This window comes from Caloenas nicobarica, chromosome 9 (assembly GCF_036013445.1).
Source record: "Caloenas nicobarica isolate bCalNic1 chromosome 9, bCalNic1.hap1, whole genome shotgun sequence".
Lineage (NCBI taxonomy): Eukaryota > Metazoa > Chordata > Aves > Columbiformes > Columbidae > Caloenas > Caloenas nicobarica.
The window spans coordinates 17,739,588-17,755,411 of record NC_088253.1 but is presented as its reverse complement, the minus strand read 5'-3'; the positions used below and the strand labels follow the sequence as shown (position 1 = coordinate 17,755,411).

Sequence of the window (15,824 nt, the reverse complement as noted above, 5' to 3'; positions counted from 1 at the left end):
CAGGAGAGAGGCAGAGAGACATAGGAGCTGTTCTGTGATGGGTTTAAACCAATCTAAATCCACGTATCTCAGAAGGAGTTGGCCCTTACCTTCCTCCTCCTCATACCCTTCCCAAATCAGGTTCCAGCTCAATCAGTTGAACTAGCTGAACCCAAATCAGACTTTGGTTGGTATAAGCCAAGCACGAAACCCTAATTCTGGGGCACAGTAAGTTGGAGCAGAGCTGCCTGGAGAAGGAGCATCATCTCACACAGCAGCGAAGGAACAGGTACCAAAGCTGTGAGGACAGTGTGGGGCATCCACGACAACCCACCCTTAAGAAACTATTCTCGTGAAAAAGAGAAAAAAATGAGGAAAAAGTAAACACGTGGAACAGAAAACAGAACTAGATGTGTTGAGCTTTGTACCTGAGCAAACACGCACCCCATCCCAAAAGCCATTCTGCTCTGCTGGACACATACACCCACACAGACCCTCTACCTTTAAGGCCCACGGCTCCCACCCCACATCCCTCCTGTGTCTCCAGCCCAAACCCCAGCAGAGCAGCTCCATCCCCATGTCACTGGCTGCCTCGAGTGGTCGCTGTAGCCACGTGTCCCACCTTGAATTCACCCTCCAGCCCAGATTGCCGCCCCCAGCCCCACGCTGGGCTGTCCCCGCAGGGGATGCTTCGGGTCCCCCCATGAGCTGAGCCATCAGGCAGTGCCCAGGGATGACACAACCCAACCCAACCAGGGCAAAGCCATGGAGCAGAGCAGCAAAGAACACCCAGAGCAGCACAGTGAGAGCAAGAAAACGCATGGAATGTGTACAGGTAACACTAGAGGGGGCACGGCCATGCCAGCAGACTTTGGTTGGGATGCTCTGAAAGGCCTGAGCTGTGCCAAAACAGAGGTGATACAGGAAGAGATAAAGGAAATGCCCAAAGAATGGGGGTGACAGTAGGGGGTGACAGCAGGTGCTTTCCACCTCTGCAGCTGGGATGGAGTGTGGGACGAGCTCAGGAGAGACTCGGGACAGGTAGGATGGCACCACGAGGTGACAGACCCCAGCTGAGTCAAGACGGGTGCTGGATGACGGGCACGGCCACCCCAACGCCAGCCCGCTGCCTGGTGGGGCTGTTGTGTCCCCTGAGCCGTGGCCAAGGCTGGGCACAGAGCCACCGCCTCCACCGGTGTCACAGAAGAGCAAGAGCTGAATTTCTGATGGGTTTCTAAAGTCACGCTGCTCATGTATTTATTTCACACGGCGCTGTGCAATGGCACCAGGGTCACACCGGGTGTTCTGCAATGGGCTCCCCAGCACCACTCCTGCCCCGGCACACACCCCCGTACCAGTGGGTACCGGTGGGTCCCGCCTGCGCCCCGGAGCTGACGGGCACAGAGATAAACTTCACTGACCGGTGGTACAGGGCTGGGAGACATGGAGCAGCGTGGGGGAAGAGCCCCTGCTGCCCGGCACTGTCCCCTGGCAGGGTCACTGTCCCACCCGCGTCCCGTCCCGGGCTGCAGCCCCCGGTGCTCCGGATCCCCCGGGGCGACCCCCGCCTCCAAACCCGCAGCTCGCACTATGGTGACCCCCTCCCCCAGACTCTCCAGCTCCCCACGGTTCGGCCCCGTCTCCCGAAGCCCCCCGCTCCCACCGGGGAGCCGGGCCGGTCCCCTCCCGCCGCCGGACCCCCGGGGCACAGCGCGACCCGCCCCCAGCATCGCACGCCGACTCCCACCACCCTGGAGGCGCAGGTGGCCCCAAGACCGCCCCCCCCCCCCAGCCCTCCCCGGGGTGCCGGACCAACCTCCCCCCTCCCGGCCCCGGTGCAGCCCGGAGCGGCACCGCCTCCGTTTTCCTCCCGGTTACCGGCGCCCCCCGCCCCTCTCTCCGCTCACTTCTCGATCTCGAGGGCCGCCACCTTCCTCTTCTCGTACAGCTTGTCGTTCAGCGCCCGCACCACGCTGGGCGCCAGCGGCGCCAGGTCCCGCTCCGCGTTCATGGTCCCGCCGCCCCCCGGACCCGCCGCCACCGGCGGCCACGTGACCCGCCCGGCCGGCCCGCCCACGTGACGCCCTCCACAAACCCTTCCGCAGCGCCCCCGCGCGGCGCGGAGGATGCCTGCTGCACCCAGCCCTGCCCCCGGATCGGGCCCCTTCCCACCACCTCAGCACCTGGGTTTGTTCCAAGTAGAGGCTTTAATTACCCCTCTCCCTCAGTTAATTAACAAATTCCCACTGTGAGGGGCAGCTTCAGCCACAGACCGCCTCAAGTCACTTGTGAGAGGGGAGGCCCCGGAGGTAATAGACCCAGGAGACCCCCGCCCAGCCTGGGCAGGACACCACCAGCTTGCTGGTGACAGGGGCTCCATCAGGGGCTATGCCACCCTCAAAGGAGACAGTGATGAAGATGTTTTTCTTGGGACGCAAGCTCTCGGGGGCCCTGACGGTGAAGGCTGGGTGCTCCACTGTGTACTGGAAGGCCACAGGCTGGAGGAAGATGTTTTTGAAGGGGATGGACGTGGTGCCACCGGCCTTGATGGAGAAGGGGCCCTGGGGCTTGGGCGGGAGGGCGAGGCCGAAGAGGGGGATGCTGTAGTCGCCGCCAAGCGGGGAGGAGAGCTGCAGCGTGGCCCGGGCTTCGCCCAGCTGGTAGGGCTCGTAGGTCACCTCCACGCTCACCTCTGAGCCCCCCGGGCTGGCGGGGGCCACGCTGATGGTCTTCTCTGTCTGGAAGTCAACACAGTTGGTCTGCACAGGGGAGACAAGAAACCATGGAGGAGGAGAGAAGAAACCAGGGAGGGGAGAGTCACCATAGCAGATCCAAAAACTGATGCTCTCCCACTATCACACTAGCCAGAGTTCCTTTCCCTTGCCTGTCCCATCCCCACCGTACCCCTGGTGAATCCCCATAAGGACTGTCCAAATATGCTGAGTAGGGACAACCCTGCAAACCCCAAGAGACTTTACTGCCAGAGCTGGGGTTTCAGGTGAAAACCCATGCACCATCCATGGGACCTGCAAAAGCAGCTCCAACAAGGGCAGAGAAGGGTCTGCATGTGAGGACAGTCCAGGTGGGGACAAGCCCAGCATTGGTGGGGAAGACCCCAGGGCTCACGCAGCCACCCTGGCTCTGCCAGACCAAGCTAAAGGGGCTTCCCCAAGCTAGAGGGGATCCCTCAATGGGAAGGGCTGATGCTGGCCAGATGAGCTGCTTCCCAGTAAGAGCCCAGGGCAGGCTGGAGTTACCTGGAGGAAGTAGTCAGTCTTCTGCCGGGCATAATTAATTATTTTGGTGGTGATGGTCTGACTAGAGCCCAGCGTGGTAGAGAAGTAGAGGGGCTTCTCAGGGTTGCTCACACCAGCTTTCAGGTGCAGGTTGTAATAGAAACAGCCCAAGTCAATGCTCTGGAGCAGCAGGCGCCCAGTGCTCTCACCCACTTTCAGGGGCTGGTACTCCAAGACAAGATCAGCCTGAGGGGAAAAAAGGGAAAAGCCATTGGGTCAGAAAGAGACAGGGAAAGCAGGACCAGGGAAATCAGCCCCTGGTGCACTCACGCAGCACTGGAAGGCAGCCCAACACCCTCCCTCACTTCAACTCTTTCTCTCTGTGGCAGAGCCCTGCTGCATGTGGGGGGCTGTCCCCAACAGGTGAGAGCCCTCCAGCACTATCCCAGAAGCTTTCCACCCTAAAATTCCCTTACACTCCCCCAGGGCACAAAACAATCCAGGCTGAAAACGCCCTCCTGGTGGGGTGAGGCAGACCCTGCAGCCACTCTAAACTGAAAACACTCCCAACTAAATAATGAACATGGCACAGGGACCTGCTATGTGAGGCCTGATGGGACCGTATCACAATGGGTAGCATGGCTGATTCCACCAGCACAGAATGATTCAGATATTCTCACACACTGCTTCCCCTCCAGATTATTAGCAGGTCAGAGCTGACACCCTTGGAAAGTAGCCCCAGGTGGTTCATGTTTACCTTTCGAGAGTACCCACTCCCAGAAAGGCTGCAGGGAGAGGAGAGCAGTACTGGATGAGCTTTGCTCCTACCTACCTCTGACTGTGCAGGAACAGTGAAATGCAGGGGAACACTGATGTCAGGCGCTTTGCAATCTATGGTAAACCTCACAGAGGTAGGCAAAGGGTTGTCCAGCTTGATAGTGGAAGACACTCTCTGTCGAACAGCAGTGGTTATTTCGATGGTGCTGATGGGTCCTGAAGCAGTGGCCTTGAAAGTCACCATGTAGAACAAATACTCCTGGGTCGCCTCGTTGAGGAAGGTCACCTGAATCAGAGAAACTGGGAATCACTGGTCATTCTGCACATAAAAATGCTCCAGATGCGTTAAGCCAGCCCAAAGAACGCCCCCCAGCTCAGCACCGTATCTCCAAGAACAACCATAAGCAGCCACAGAGGACCAGTGCAAGACCAGGGAACGCATGTGCAGTATTTCCACTTTGTACTCTCCCCATCACCCATTTCTTCCAACTCACCTTTGTCCTGACCCACCCGTGCTTAGCAGCCCCCAGTGGGACTCACACAGAGACTGACATGTGAGTGGGGTGTGTGGAGAGGCATCTGCTCTTCAGTACCCACCCAAGACACCTACAATCCCACCAGCAGGCACATGGAGGTATGAAAACAGGTGTGTAGCTTCTCAGTGAGCCAACAGCTCCTGGAAGGGCCCCACAGCCTGGTGTCCACACTCACTATTGCGTTGAAGACTCCTTCCTTGTAGGAGTGGAACGTGAGCTTGTAGTCCTTCTTGGCAGAGCCTGGCACATCAATGTATTCCAGCCCCTGCAGCACGGAACTGCTTTCCAGGTTTTCTGGTTTGATTATGTGGACTGTCACGAGGAACCTGTGGGTGAGAAGGATGCAGTGAAAGTCAGCATAAAGGATTCCCATGGTATACCCATCGTGTGGGGGTAACAACACAGCCTATCTCATCCCCAGTGTCTCAGGCAGAGGGAACCAGCTCTCTTGGGTCTGTTCAGCCTGGGGAAGAGCAGGCTGAGAGGGGATCTTATCAATGCTTATAAATATCTCAAGGGTGGGTGTAAAGAATCTGGTCCATCCTCTTGACAGTGGTGCCCAACAACAGGATGAGGGCCAATTGGCACAGACTGAAGCACAGGAGGTTCTGTCTGAATATGAGAAACATCTTTACTCTGAGGGTAACAGAGCCCTGGGACAGGCTGCCCAGAGAGGTTGTGAAGTCTCCTTCTCTGGAGACATTCAAAACCTGCCTGGACGCGACCCTGTGCGATCTGTTCTGGTGACCCTGCTTTAGCAGGTGGGTTAGACGAGATGATCTCCCAAGGTCCCTTCCAACCCCAAGCAGTCTGTGATTCTGCTCTCAGGAAGCAGATTCCAGGCAGTGAGTGTGAAGCCTTTCCCTGCTCTGCTACGGGGATTGCTGATGAGATGAAACTTCCTGGGCCAGACTCACCTCTGTGGCCTGTTCAGCCAGTTGGAGACCGGGATGAGCTCAGTGTAGGAAGTCCTACACGGCACCTGCCGGGAAATGGTCCCTGAGCACTTTGGTCCCCCAGCAGTTCCTTGCAGTTGGTAGTACAAGCCTGTCCCATCTGGCAATGGGAAGAAAATGGAACCCTAGAAGACAAGAAACAGGGTAAGTGAGCTCTTCTGCTGTCTATTCCAGTTACAGGCTCTTGATCACACCTGCACAGTCCCAAGTCTCAGGTTGTCACTCCAGCAGCTTTAAGCAAGTCCACCTGGCAGAGCTGTGACTGCAGCCCCACATACCTGATGCTTCTTGTTCTCAAAGCTCATGGTTAGGGGGCTGTAAGTGATCTTATAGGGCTTTTGCTGATTGGCCTCTAGATGGAAAAATTCAGGCCCCTTCCAGTGTTCCCCCTCAATGACAGGTTGCACAGTCCAGGCCTCGTTGCTGGGGTTGGACAGGAGGATGGTCTGGCTGTGCTTCTCACGCACCTCGCATGCGAAATTCAGCGTCTACAACAGAGGAGCACAGAGGCTGCTTGGTCATACTGAGGAACCCTTTCCACTCTCACACACTCTGACTAGCTCTACACCAGGACCTGAAGCCCAGGGAGCAGCTTTTCCTTGTCACATAAAATTTCCATTTGAGCCGTAGTTTTTGGTGTAAATCAAGTTGTTGATTCTTAGGGAAGGGAGAGAAATGGGTCTTTTGCATGCTGGGTGAAGGGGGCTGCCACCTCCCAAAGAGGAAAGAAAATGGGGAGTCCCGGAAGGATCTCTCTCTTGTGCAAGGACAAGACCTGCAGCCACACAGCCACTTTGTGGGCAGGCTGAAGAGCAGCTCTAGGGTCTCTTTTGGGGAGCAAGAGCCAACACCTCCCAGCTGCACCCTCTTGCAATGCCCATGAGGGCCAGAGGTCCTCCACACTGCATCCCTGTGCCCCAGGAGCTGGATGCAGATGCTCTGCCCACTCCCAGCACCAAATCATAGAATCATTTTGGTTAGAAGAGACCATCAAGATCATAGAGTCAAACTATTAACCCAACACTAGCACTAAACCATGTCCCTAAGAACCTCACCTACACGCCTTTTAAACCCCTTCAGGGATGGTGACTCCACCACTGCCCTGGGCAGCCTGTTCCACTGCTTTGCAACCCTTTTCCATCAAAAAGTGTTTTCTAATATCCAATCTGAACCTTCCCTGGCACAACTTGAGGCTATTTCCTCTTGTCCTATCACTTGCTACTCAGCAGAAGATATGTCCTCCCCTGCCCCGGCAGAGAGGAAAAATGCAGCTGTGGGTGCAATAGTGTGGATACAGCTTGGGGCTCTGTGTGGGGGGTCTCAGAAGAGCCATGCAGGGTGTCCCCACAGCAAGGGTGCTGCAATGCAGAGCTGGGGCTGACAACGTGCTCACTGGAGGAGCAGCGGCCTTTAATAGGGCAGGAAAGCAGTAACAGGGCTCAGGATTTGGGGAATCCTGCCCAGTGGTTTTCTCCGCTCTCTGGGATACCCAGGCAGGAGTGAGTCTACACACTATGTTCTCCTGCCCTGGAAGAGATGTGGTGCAAGTGGTGGGGCAAGAGGTGACCCAGTTACCTCTTTGGTCACAGGGGTTTCCATGCAGCACCCTGTCAGCGTAAGCCGGAGTGGCTCACTGCCCTGGATGAAGCACTGCAGACCCTCATACTGGATAGCGCGGCTCAGTGTAGAGGGGTGGAAGGTCACAACAAAGAGGACATCCATTCCTGGGGAGATGTAACCCTTTGTGGGACGGATGGAGAAATCTGGTTTGAAGCTCTCGATGTCCCACTTAAACCTTGCCAAGGAAAGCACAAGGACAGAAGGGAAGGATTAGCAACTGGGAAAGCTGTGAACGCCACATGCTGTCCTTAGTCCTCTTGTGGGCTTTTCCACAGGATCTCAGGCATGGTGCTGAGCCTCCTGGCAATAAGGCTCCAGGCTGGACAGGAGTCAGGTGCACCCATCTGTAAACAAGCCTTCCAGGACCTGTCTGCACAATCTTGGCTGCACAACTTTCCCCTGGGACAGGAAAGCAAAAGGGAACTATCTGGGCAAGCTACAGCTCCATCCAACCCTCATCCAAGCTCTCAGCCCTCAGAGAGAATAGGGTTTTACATTACTTGGCTCCTATGTCGCCCGTGTTCTGCATGACTACTCGCTGGGATGTGAAGCTCTGCTGCACCACTGCTCCAAAGCTGAGGTGTTCCTGGTCCAAGCTCACATGGATGCCATGGCAGGAGCCCCGCACCATGAAAAGGGAGCGCACCAGGCCGTTGCACTCCAACATCACCTCCGTGGCGAATGGCTGGATGCGGCACTTTGGGGAGAAGGTCACCTCCACTTTACAGGTATCTCCTTTGGGCTTCAGACTTAGTTCATGGCTGGGGTTCAAGCTGAGAATCTGCCCAAAGAAATGAGTGGAGACTGCTTCATCTGGCAACTGAGCTGTGAATCCTCCACAGAGCCTCCCAGTTTCTCCTCTGTCCCCATCAATATTGCCCCAATCCTACTAATTCCCTGGCATGCATCCCTAGGTACCAATTTTCCTGTGTCATGTCCATCTGGCCATGGTGAGCTGGACTACATCTTCCAAAATAATTTCACATGAGCTCCAAGAGAGCTGTAACTCTTGGTCTTTAAAGATTACCTTTCCATATCTAACATGCATGGCCATATCCTAATGTATGTGTCTAAAACAGGTGAGAGGGATTGTACCTTCTCACTTCTGGCTATTAGGTGGGGTCCTGACACCCAGCTCAGATGAGACATTCACATTGCATGTATCTGCTGGCAGGGCAGTCCCAGCAGGGAGGAACAGACAAGCAACCAGGACAGCACGCAATTGTAATTAGCTACTAGCTCCCAGCCAGAGCAGCTCACAGCTACCTGCAGACATCCCTGTAGGCACAGCAAAGTCTTCTCCAGTGAAGGGAGGGAACTTACCCCAGGTTTTTGCAGCTCTGGGCTGGTGGACACAAGACTGAGCTTAAAAGTGAGAGGGGCAGCACTGTTGTTTGCTATGGTGACCATCTTCTTCACTGTCTGTCCAATGGAGAGGGCTCCCAGCTTCACCACCTTTCCTTGTGGTTCCACAACATCAACCTGAGGCAGGAGGGATTAATATAAAGTGAAAGGAAAGAAGGAGAAAAGGTTTTCTGCCACCCTTGTAGCAGAAAACCAAAACATGGTAGGCTGGGGAAGAGAGATGAGAAAAAAGAGAGAGAAAGCCATGCTGGCTGGCTGCCACCCGGAGTTTTAGGGTTTGGATTTCATCTCACCTTCATTTCCGTGCCCCTTCCTCGGACCTCAACAGTCTGCTGGTAAAGACCATTGATTTCAAAAGGGATGAGCTCATGGTAAGACGCAACCTCTCTTGGATAGAAAGTGATGGGCACCTCCATCATCTGTCCTGGGGGCAGGATGTACCCCGGGAAGTTCATCTGCAGATGCGCAGTGCTGGTGAACAAGCAGTTCAAACTGGCAGAAAGCACAGGAGAGGGGAGCAGAGGTGTCACAAGGTTGTGTGTGCTCAGATGACAACATCAGGGCAACTTAGGGCTCTCCTGTCTCCTCTCCCCGCATCCTCAGGATTTCACCCACAGGGGTCAGGAGGACGTGCAGCAGGCACGTGCTAAGCAAGGGCCAAAGGAGTGTGTGGAGGAGGAGGCCTACCTGACATCCTTGTCTGCCTTGTTTGTGATGACGAGGGTCTGCTGGGCAGGCAGCATCCCAGCGTGGTAGATGAAACAGGCTCCAAAGTTGAGTCTGGTGGTGGAGAAGTGGACAGTGGGCACTACCACGGTGGCAAGTAACACGCAGGTAAACGTGGGACCCTTGCTGATCTGGTGAGGAGAAAGAGAGCATGAGTCAGCTGAAGAAATGTGAACTACAACTGCAAACACCAGAGATGGCTGAGGAAGAGGATGGGGGACAGCTGGCTGCAGTGACAATAAGGAAGAGCTGTGCCAAAGGACTCCAGAATGAAAACGGGTGGCAGGCTTGGGCTGAGAGGGAGAGGGTTTTTGGAGAGTCATGGCCCTGCTGTATGCAGCCATGTGCTGGCAAGACCTTTCTGAGCTGTGGGACACGATGCAGAAGGGGCTGCCAAAGAGAAACAGGTCCACCCCCGTGCTCATCTAGGGCCCCTCCACATTAGGGGCAGAGAGGCCTGGGGTATACGTCCTGCCACAAAAGCACTTCCCAAAGTCAACCTAGATAAGCACTTAATAAAATATTCCATCCTGAAACTGTCAGGCTCTTTACTTGGGCAGCAGGAGACTCTTTGCCTCATTCAGGCTCTTCAGGTGATGGAGCTCACTCTCTGGGCTCCTGCTGCCAAGCTGCTGCATAGGGAAGGTGAAGGTCCCATATGAAGTGCTGGTGCCTCACCTGCAGTGTCAGTTCTACATCCTTGAAACAGCCCAGCTTCTGCGGGTGAAAAGCTAGCTGGGTGTCTGCCTTCCCCTCTGCCTGCACAGTGCCTGTCCGAGGGGTGATGGTCAGGACCTCCTTACAGGCTGCGGGGCCACTCAGTTCCCATGAGAAGGTGAAGCTGAACTTCCCGTTATTGTAGATGCTGAACATGCGCTTGATGTTCTCGTTTAACTGTACCTGGGGGGAGAAGGTGGTGAGGACCAGGGCTTGTAGCACACACAAAGTGCCGGCTGGCCCAGCAAGTGCCTCTTTGTCTTTCACATTCAGCTAATGACCTGTCTGAAATATCAATCTCCCTCCCTCTAGGGACCCATAAATGAAGAAAAAACATTCCATCTTGTTCATATGTATCTGCAAAGCGTATGCTTAAGGCCCAACCTTGCAGAGCTTCGTGGGACAAATGGTTCAGGGACCCAGTGCTGCTCACCTCGTTGAAATCAATGACGTTGATCTCTCGTGCACTGAGCTCAGTGACACAGCCGTCACTGCCCTCACACCTGACAGACACGTTCACGCTATAGCCCGTGGCCTTGATATTCAAGGAGAGGGGCCGTGTCTTCCTCTTGACATTGCACTTGACGTTGAAGACCACCTCTCCTTCTAGTGTTGGTGTGAAGAAGACTGTAATAGGAAGCCTGGGGAGAGGAGGATCCTTTTTGCTCTGTTCATTGGCTCTTAGCTTTCCCAGCCCCACATTGCCTGCTCTACTGGAGAGCTGTTTGTGCAATGGCTGTGGTGAGACCCCAGGGGAGACCCTGGGAGAAACCAGGAGCAGCACTCTGCCCTTCCAGGGCCTTCCACCATGGAGCAAGCCCTGGTGAGAACTGTGTAGGGTATGATGATCCCATGCAATGAAGTGGCAGAGGACAAAACAAAGCAGCAAACCCTGAGCTAATGCTGCCCTCACTGCCCTGCCCATGTGCTATAGGGCAGCACTGGTCTGAGACCCAACTTCTGCCCCAAACACAAAGCAGGGCACCCCCAGAGGCCCCCAGTCTCTCTGATCTATATGACAAGGGTAACATCCTCTTTGCAAAGAGGAATCATCCAGCTCCCGTGACAGCTGTGCAATGTGGGTGCCACCCAACTGCCTCTTTGTAATTTCTATGAGTAATTTCTATGTAATTTCTGAGTATATTATCAAACGCAGACAGATCTGATGAACTACCACTTCTCAGGTGAGCCACAGGAATTGATGTAGGGTGCTCTCTTATCTCACACCCAGTCATAAGCCAAAATTCAGCAACTTTCAATCCACAGCAAAGCTGTCTGGAGCTAATGCATTCTCCTTACGTGCAGGCAGGTGAGGAGTGGGCACAGGGACATCCATGGTGGAGCAGAGGAGCTGGTGACCTCTTACACTGCTTGAACTCATGATCATGTCTGATCACAAGTCACAGCTGCAGCTTACAAGAAAAGAGTATTTTCTGACAGGTGATCCTGCAAAACAGCCTGTTGCTGTCCCACACAATGGGCTTAAATGCTGCTCATGTGCTTTGCTGCTCTTGGTGACCTTGCACAGACCATGCGTGGTGGGTTCTGTCACTAAAGGAACACAGAGGAGAGAGAAGACCTTGCACACTTAGGGCTGCTGGCTCGGGGAGTCACAGGGTTCAAACCTCAAAACATGTTTTTGTCATCAAAATGATAAGGTCTAATGCCTGAATTTCTCCAGGAAGGGAGCCTAGAAGACTGGGGTAACCTGGACACAGCCACATTATACCTGGACACAGCCACATCATAGCTGGACACAGCCACATCATGGAGAAACCTGCAGTTTCATGGTGTCCCCATTGGGAAGGAATGAAAAAAGGCAGATGTGTGCTATGGCTGAGAGTCACCTGGTGACTGCAGAGGGGAGAGAGCCTCAAAAGCAAAATCACAATGCTGTGTTTGGCACATGGGAGAGGGAATCTGGCCTGTGAGCCCTGTTACCTTGAAAGTGGAGCAATGGAGCCTTCCAGGGGCTCTATTTTCACGGAGGAGTTGCGTCCCTCTGAGAAGAAAGAGCCTTCTCTGAAAGCAAAGCTGTATGCTTCCTTCTCATTGTTGATCATATAGAGAGTCTGGTGTACCTTGTGCCCTGGGGAGATGACGGAACAGCTGCTGAAAACATTCTTCTCCTCTGGCCACCAGACCACCACTGCCCATGGTGGTCCTGCCTACTTCTGACCCCTGGCTCCCTTGCATCACCCTCAAACCCCTGCTTGGAAACAGCTTCAATCACATGCCATGCCTCTGACACACACCTTCCTCCCCCTTGTACACTTGGGTGCCAGGAGCTGAATGCTCTGCTCGTAAGAGCCCATTTCCATTTCCGGCTTCCTCGTGGGAGCTGCTGGAATAACAGGAGTGCTGGGCCCCTGGAGAGGCCCATTTCTGAGCGTGTATGGTATAACCAGGGTGCTCACCGATTAACAGCAAGTTAAAGTTCAGGTGGGATCTGTCCAGAGTCACTAGTGGGTCGGTGGCATTCCCCACCAACAGGAACGGGACTGAAATGCTCTGCTCAGGGATCGCAAAGACCCAGGATGATTCTGTGATGTCCAGGTGCCGGGGGATGAATTCAAACTTCATCTGGGGGAGAAATAGGCAAATGAAGGAAGGTTGCTGCCCTTGGCAGGGTCAGGGAATGGGGATACAGTCTATACCACCAAGAAGCCCCAGGAACCTCTATTTTATGTTGCTGTGAGCTCAGAGATAGGCTGCTGTGCCACTTACACCCCAAAAACATGGCAGATGTGGGGTGCAGGTTCATCTGCCAGCTCATTTGCACTGCAGTCAAAGGTTTCTTCACGGTCTTGGCAAGCTCACAGCAACATGGGACACCCAGTAGACACAGACATAGCTGGTGTTAAACTGGCATACATGTGTACTGGATTTACCTTAATTTTCTGCACCCACCTCTGCTTTCTTCCCTGGCTGGATCTGACCTCTCTCTGTAAGGCAGAAGAAAGCCACCCGTTCTGGTGGGGCTTCAGGGTCCTGGCAAGTCCACTGGAAGGAATATGCGAAACTGGTCGGGTTCATAACCATGAAGGTCCTGGGCACACAAAGCAAAAAAGACTAGTGAGGTGGCGTTTGGACATTAATGACTCCATCCTGCAGTAGACATCAGGCACTGCCAGTCTTGGACACCACCTGGAAGGAGTTATTTGGTAGAGGGGAACAATGCCAAGCACCAACATTTTACCTGCTTTCTAGGGGCCCTGTTTGTTTCCCAGGGGGCTACAGATTAACAGCTATCAACAAAACAAACAAACAAACAATCAGCAAGAATACAGCCAAACTCTTGCACCTTAAGATGGTAAGATCAAGTGAAAAATGGAACAATCAAGTGCAGCAAGACACCTTTGGAAGATGGTGTTCTCTGATGTGGTTGCAGCCTTCACTGATCCTGTCTGACTGGTATCTCTAAGGAGCAAGAAGGTCCCAAGGATGCTCTTAAAGGGACAAAGGTTGTATTTGCCACAAAGCACAGGCTGGGGACATGTGGGCCTCCCAGACTGACCCATACCTTATTGAAGAAAGGGACAAAGAGAACAAAAAATTGGCCAGTTGTTTTTCACTGAACAGCTTATTCCAGCCCCAAAACAGACTAGTGGCCAAATGTCAGCAGATCACAGACAGGTACAGATGTGCCTTGGAGCTTGGAAAAGTTGTGGTTAAAGGGGATGACCAGGAAACCATCAACAGGAGAAGCCATGCCCACACCTACCTGCTGTTCCTGCTGCACACTCCAGCTGCTGCAAACTCAATCACTCTTGTGTTGAGATCCAGCTTTGGTCCCTCCAACTCTGAGCTGCGCCTTTTTGCAGTGATGTAGTCAGAGTCTTCCAGCTCAAAGTGGCAGTTTGTCATCAGGCTTCTCCCCTTCACAGTCACCTCTGGGCCTTTCTGATTTGGTTTTAGATTAGGAATACTAGGAAGAAAGAGACTGGTGTTAGCCAGATTAACGTTTCTAGACAGCCAGCTGCTTGCCTGGCTCCTTGTACAGCACATAGCATTGCATCCTTTCTCCATGCAAGCACTGAGCGGCATATCAAACAGAATTGCACTCCCCACCATGGAGGCAGCAGAGGTGAAGTAACAGAAACATGAACAGTTACGTGTCTAGAGAACAACCACAGCACAGAGCTTTCTATGTAGATAAGGAGACCATGCTTGTCTGATAAGGAATCATAGAATAGTTTGTGTTGGAAGGGACCTTCAAAGCTCATCTAGTCCAACCCCATTGCCATGAGCAGGGGCATTTTCACCCAAATCAGGTTGCTCAGAGCCTCATCCAGCCTGGCCTTGAATGTTTCCAGGGATGGGGCATCCACCACCTCTCTGGGAAACTTGTGCCAGTGTTTCACCATCCTCAGGGTAAAAAATTTCTTCCTCATGTCACTTGCCTCTTGACAGTCTTTCTGGATCTGGTTCCAGATTTTGCAACCCTCCAGGAGCTTAATATTTCATACAATGTCTTTTCCCGGTGTCTCCTACCTGCTTCTACCAAGACTGGATGATCATCTTTCTTTGCTCCTGTATGTCAGTTGTTTCTGCTGCTTCTCTGGGGCTGCCTGTCCCCAGGTCCACTCTCCCACCCACCCCAATCAGAGGCAACACCACGAGTATCCAGCAGCAGGATGAGTTGAAAACCACCTGGATGATCCCTACCTGCAGAGCATATGGCTCTCAAAGTCCCCCACACACACCGGAGAGAACTTCATCTGGAAGAGCTGCTCCTGCCTGGCAGGGATGGTGCCTCTGCGGGGCTCCACAGAGAACGGTGAGGTGGCACTAATGGCGTTCAGAGATGAGCTCAGGGAAGAAGAGACCTGCTCCACAGTGCGGCCCAGCTGGCTTGAACAACGGCTGGACTGGAGCTTCACAGTGCTACCAGAAGTGAAGGAGAGGAAATCCCCTGTAGCAAAGAAGAGATTATAGCAGGACATCTTTCAAGGAGAAAAATCTTCTGTTTCCAGCACCTCAGCCTCCTGCTGCAGGTGGACAGAAGGGAGCTGGGATGCATTTGAAGCATCTCAGGCCAAATGCTTTCAGAAGGAGGGCTCCCAGTGAAGAACAGGGAGAGCAGTCTGGTTGCTTTTTTTCTTCTGTGTTACTGCTTGCTAAATCATAATCCCAGGAAGTCCTGGGGACAGGTGTGAAAGCGAGAACAGACAGGAGGGAAAACTGAGGATTGGGGGCAGCAAATACAGTGAAAAGACCCAGTGGAGACCCAGAGAACAGCTTGAATCAAAACACGCCCCTGAACATCTGTTAAAGATGCTTGGATGACAGACAGGAAGGATAATATGCCCAGGACAGTAGCCATCCGCTTTGCTCCACACTTAAACTGTCTCCATCTCCAGGATCAAGATGAGGACAAGGAGAAAGTCTCCAGCTGCAACTGAGAAGATGCTGATGAAAACAGGAGACTGGACAGGGATGAAGAGGCAATTCATACTCATGGTCTTCTCCCAAAGCCCTCAACTACCAACTGAAACACCCCAGACACTCCCAGCTGCCACAGAGAGCCAGTGCCTCACCAGGCAGACCGGGCAGGAGCAGCTCCCCAGTCTGGCTCACTGCCCCTTCATCCTCCGCAGCCGCCATCCAGGTGTATTCCAGGGCCACATTCCCTGTATTGGACAGCTGGAAACTGAAAAACAAGAAGGAGAAATAAAATTTCAGATAAACACAAAGTGAGTAGAAAAGTTAACACTGCATGGTGGGCTCCTGGCACCCCTTTATGCCAAATAGCATCTTCTTCCCCAGGCAACTCTGCCACATCTAGATCACCGCCTTGGGCTGCCCCAAGACAAAGTATTTCAAAGTCTGGAAATTAAAGAGCAAAGGGCAGACATGGTGCCCAGGAGGCTTAGTCCAAGGGTGTTATTCTAGTCTTTTGGTCTTGATTA

The 15,824-nt window shown here is 53.6% G+C and overlaps 2 protein-coding genes across 4 annotated transcripts in view; both read right to left on the bottom strand.

The window, feature by feature from the left end:
- Positions 1-2,030, bottom strand: part of VAC14 (VAC14 component of PIKFYVE complex) — a 63,891-nt gene extending 61,861 nt beyond the window's left edge. The window contains exon 1 of the mRNA XM_065640858.1: positions 1,887-2,030. Within this exon, the coding sequence (XP_065496930.1) occupies positions 1,887-1,990 (104 nt within the window). The 5' untranslated portion in view covers positions 1,991-2,030. The remainder of the gene's footprint in view (positions 1-1,886) is intronic.
- A 231-nt stretch (positions 2,031-2,261) lies between these two features.
- Positions 2,262-15,824, bottom strand: part of HYDIN (HYDIN axonemal central pair apparatus protein) — a 138,114-nt gene continuing 124,551 nt past the window's right edge. For all 3 annotated transcript variants that reach the window (XM_065640591.1, XM_065640592.1, XM_065640590.1), the window contains 19 exons: positions 15,453-15,565; positions 14,581-14,827; positions 13,637-13,840; positions 12,823-12,961; positions 12,330-12,495; positions 11,854-12,001; positions 10,346-10,553; positions 9,874-10,095; positions 9,157-9,326; positions 8,763-8,961; positions 8,428-8,586; positions 7,605-7,885; positions 7,060-7,279; positions 5,763-5,972; positions 5,446-5,609; positions 4,704-4,854; positions 4,048-4,278; positions 3,237-3,461; positions 2,262-2,738 (listed from right to left, as the gene is read on the bottom strand). In XM_065640591.1, coding sequence (XP_065496663.1) covers positions 2,262-2,738; positions 3,237-3,461; positions 4,048-4,278; positions 4,704-4,854; positions 5,446-5,609; positions 5,763-5,972; positions 7,060-7,279; positions 7,605-7,885; positions 8,428-8,586; positions 8,763-8,961; positions 9,157-9,326; positions 9,874-10,095; positions 10,346-10,553; positions 11,854-12,001; positions 12,330-12,495; positions 12,823-12,961; positions 13,637-13,840; positions 14,581-14,827; positions 15,453-15,565 — 3,934 coding nt within the window. The remainder of the gene's footprint in view (positions 2,739-3,236; positions 3,462-4,047; positions 4,279-4,703; positions 4,855-5,445; positions 5,610-5,762; positions 5,973-7,059; positions 7,280-7,604; positions 7,886-8,427; positions 8,587-8,762; positions 8,962-9,156; positions 9,327-9,873; positions 10,096-10,345; positions 10,554-11,853; positions 12,002-12,329; positions 12,496-12,822; positions 12,962-13,636; positions 13,841-14,580; positions 14,828-15,452; positions 15,566-15,824) is intronic.